This window comes from Ursus arctos, chromosome X (genome assembly GCF_023065955.2).
Source record: "Ursus arctos isolate Adak ecotype North America chromosome X, UrsArc2.0, whole genome shotgun sequence".
Taxonomy (NCBI): domain Eukaryota; kingdom Metazoa; phylum Chordata; class Mammalia; order Carnivora; family Ursidae; genus Ursus; species Ursus arctos.
In genome coordinates this window covers 118,391,209-118,394,340 of record NC_079873.1, presented here as the reverse complement: position 1 = coordinate 118,394,340, position 3,132 = coordinate 118,391,209, and the positions used below count along the sequence as shown (strand labels likewise).

Below are 3,132 nucleotides of genomic sequence, written 5' to 3'. Positions count from 1 at the left end.
AGTTCGTGGCGGGGGCGGGGTGAGGAATGTGAAACTAAGCAGGGAATCTGCTTCCCATTGTTCTAATTGTGCTGTTGAAAATTTCAAACAACTTGTCTGTGTAACTTTTCCCATTAGAAGAATACTAAAGATCTAAAACCAAATTTCCGAAGTCGCTTGAATCATTCAAGCAGAAGGTGCACTGTAAAATTACAGTTGAGAAAATGAATAGGTTTTGTGTGTTCATGCTAGCTCACAGTTGAGGATTGAAAAAATTCCTAAAGGGATTTGAGGCAACAGGAAACGAGTTCACGCTTCTAAGCTTTTCAAGATCATGTTTACGAAGGAACTCTTCTAACGCTTTGTGCAAGTTTCGTTTTGCTTCCGTTAAAATTTAAAACATTAAAAAAAAAAAAAAAAAGGACCACCGGGAGGAGGAAGCTGGGTCTCCCGGGAAAGCCACGTGCCCCTCCCCCTCCCTCCCCTGCCTCCAGCCTTGGGTCCCCGCCTCCCCACCCCCACCCCCTCCCTTCCCAGTCCAGGGGCTCGCTATCTCCGGCGCCCCGCCCACTCCGAGGAAGCTCAGTGCCGCGGCCCCGGCGGAGCACCAGCGATTGCCGATCGCCGCGGCGGGGAAGGAAGACATCTGCGGTGCAGCGCGGCTGGCATCTGCGGCCGCCCAGTGGGCCCCCGGCGCCGGCTGTTCCCGCGCGCGTCTCTCGGTCCGTCCATCGGTGGGTCGGCGCAGCCGGCTGGAAGCCCTGGGCTCCCGGCACCGTCTGGGAGACGACGCCAGACCGATGGCGGCAGCGGCAGCGGCGGCGGCGGCGGTGGCGGCCCTGTCGGCCCTGGGGGTGCGGCTGTCGCGCTCGGCGGCGACCCGTGGCTCCTACGGCGCCTTCTGCAAGGGGCTCACGCGCACGCTGATCACCTTTTTCGACCTGGCCTGGCGGCTGCGCACCAACTTCCCCTACTTCTACATGGTGGCCTCGGTGATGCTCAACGTCCGCCTGCAGGTACATATTTAGAGCAACTAACTTGGTGGCGTTCGGGGGTCCCCGAAGGTTGGCTGGCTTCCACCCCCTGGCTCGCCGGCTCGAGAGCACCGCGGCCGGTGGACTCGCACATGCAGACTCGCCGGGCTGCCTTTGCACTGCCTTGTCTTCCACGGATATGCGCGGCTAGAAATCAGCAGTTGCGGAAAGCCTACAGGAGAACCAAAAAAGCCGAGGATCGAATGAAAAGGTGATTCTCTAGGAAATAGATACTTCAAGGAACAGGAGAGAACTTTAAACTCTGAAAATCCTCAGAAATACTTGAGACGTTCTTGCAGCCATGAATCACAAACCAGCCCGAACGTGAGGAAGCGCCGGTGGTCTCGGGATGCCCGAAGGGGGAACACAAGAGGCAAGGTTACTAACGACCAAAAGGTGAGCCAACTGTACAGCCACGGTCCGATTGGGAAAGCAAATCTTCCAAATTCGAATAAGATGTGAACAGACTTGCAACTGAATAGAATGAATCCTAAGCCATTAGATGGACTGAGTTAGAAGCTGGAGGAAATTAATAACGTGATCTGGAAGGCACACATGACTTCATCCCCAAGGCCAAGTCAGCGGCGAACAGAAACTGCAGGGGAAGACGAACATTTCGAACTGTACAAGGAAAGCAGGCTTCGAATAGGAAGCAACCTCAGACGTGGCCGGGTTTTGAACAGCTGCCAGGAGCGGGAGAGAGGGAATCAGCTTGAACACTGATGGGCACGTGCAGCGCTCGCTGCGGCTCAGCTCTTCAGTGAACCGTATTTGAATAATCATTCCGATGGAAATAGAAGTGAAGGTTTTGCGTTTTTAGACCAAATCTGTCAGCTAAGCAGGGAAGACTTCATGACGGTGATAGAACCGGATGGGAAGGTTAGCCGCTTGGACAGTGCACAGCCCAGGCAACAACTGGGCAGGCAGAGAGGAGGAAAGCAGGAAGTGAAGAAGGAAGTCCAGATTCTGTCCCTAGTTGAAAGAATAAGGCGGGTTTAGGGACCGTATTATTAAAGCCAGCAAGGTAGCCAACAGGAGATTTAAAAATAGTGATTCAGCCATAGTGAGGGGGGAGGGGGCTGCTGGGACAGCGGGAAGTCAAAATCCCTCACTTTATCAAGTCAAAAAGTAGTAATAAAAGCCTATTCTTAAGGAAGAAAGGAGGTAACCACCAAACAGACAGGTGTAGACGTTTTTGCCTCTGATTTGGGGAACTGAGTTGAGCAGGATGGGTGGGGATTTACTACTGTTTCATTATATACCTTTTTTTTCACTATCAGATTTTTTGAAAACTATGTAAGTATTGCTTTGATTAAAAATTAAAACTTATTAAAAACTGAATTGACTGCAATTAGACGGAAATTTGGGGGAGGGGGAGCTGGGGACCAGCACAAAAGGCCAGGGAGACTCTGCCTTCCTGTCTTTCCACAGTAGTGTATGTGTATCCTAGAATGTTCCTGAATGATCCCACGCAATACGATGTCCTTGCTTTCCAGGCAAAGCTTAGACCCCAAGGAAAAGCTTTAAAAATGAAAATGGCCAGTCATCTTCAGGTAGCCCAGGGCTTCCTCACTCTCTGAAACTGTGTGAGCAAATTTCTGCAGTAATGTAATTAAGTTTTTTTTTTTTTTAAAAAGATGTATTTTCTAAAACTTGCAGTTTTTCAGAACTGTTTTCCAGGTTTGTTGAGGTATAAGTGACATATAACATTGTGTAAATGTAAGCTGCCCAGTGTGTTGGTTTAACACTTTTCCAGGGCGATGTGATTGCCCAGCCTCAGCTGACCTCTCTGTCACATCACTTAACTACTGTTTTTCGTGGTGAAAACATTCAAGATTCCTCTCTTAGCAACTTTCAAATATGTGATAGAGTATTAACTACGATCACAATGCTGTGTCTTAAATCCCTAAAGTTTACTCATCTTCTAACTGGGAGTTTGTACTCTTGGACCAACATCTCTTCGCTGCCCCCACCCCCCACCCCCTGGTGACCATCATCCTGCTGTGTTTCTGTGGGTTCGGCCTTCTTCGATTCATGTGTAAGTGAGATCAGACAGAACGTTGATGGACACCTCGACGAGTGCCTCAAGATGTGTAGACGAGGTGTTTACATTTTAGTA

The 3,132-nt window shown here is 50.1% G+C and overlaps 1 protein-coding gene across 1 annotated transcript; it reads left to right on the top strand.

The window, feature by feature from the left end:
- Positions 1-569: 569 nt before the first annotated feature.
- Positions 570-2,349, top strand: LOC113270977 (small integral membrane protein 10-like protein 2A). Its single transcript, XM_026520643.4, has one exon. It carries the CDS (start codon positions 780-782, stop codon positions 1,005-1,007), a length of 228 nt encoding a protein of 75 aa, XP_026376428.1. The 5' UTR covers positions 570-779; the 3' UTR covers positions 1,008-2,349.
- The last annotated feature ends 783 nt before the right edge of the window (positions 2,350-3,132 follow it).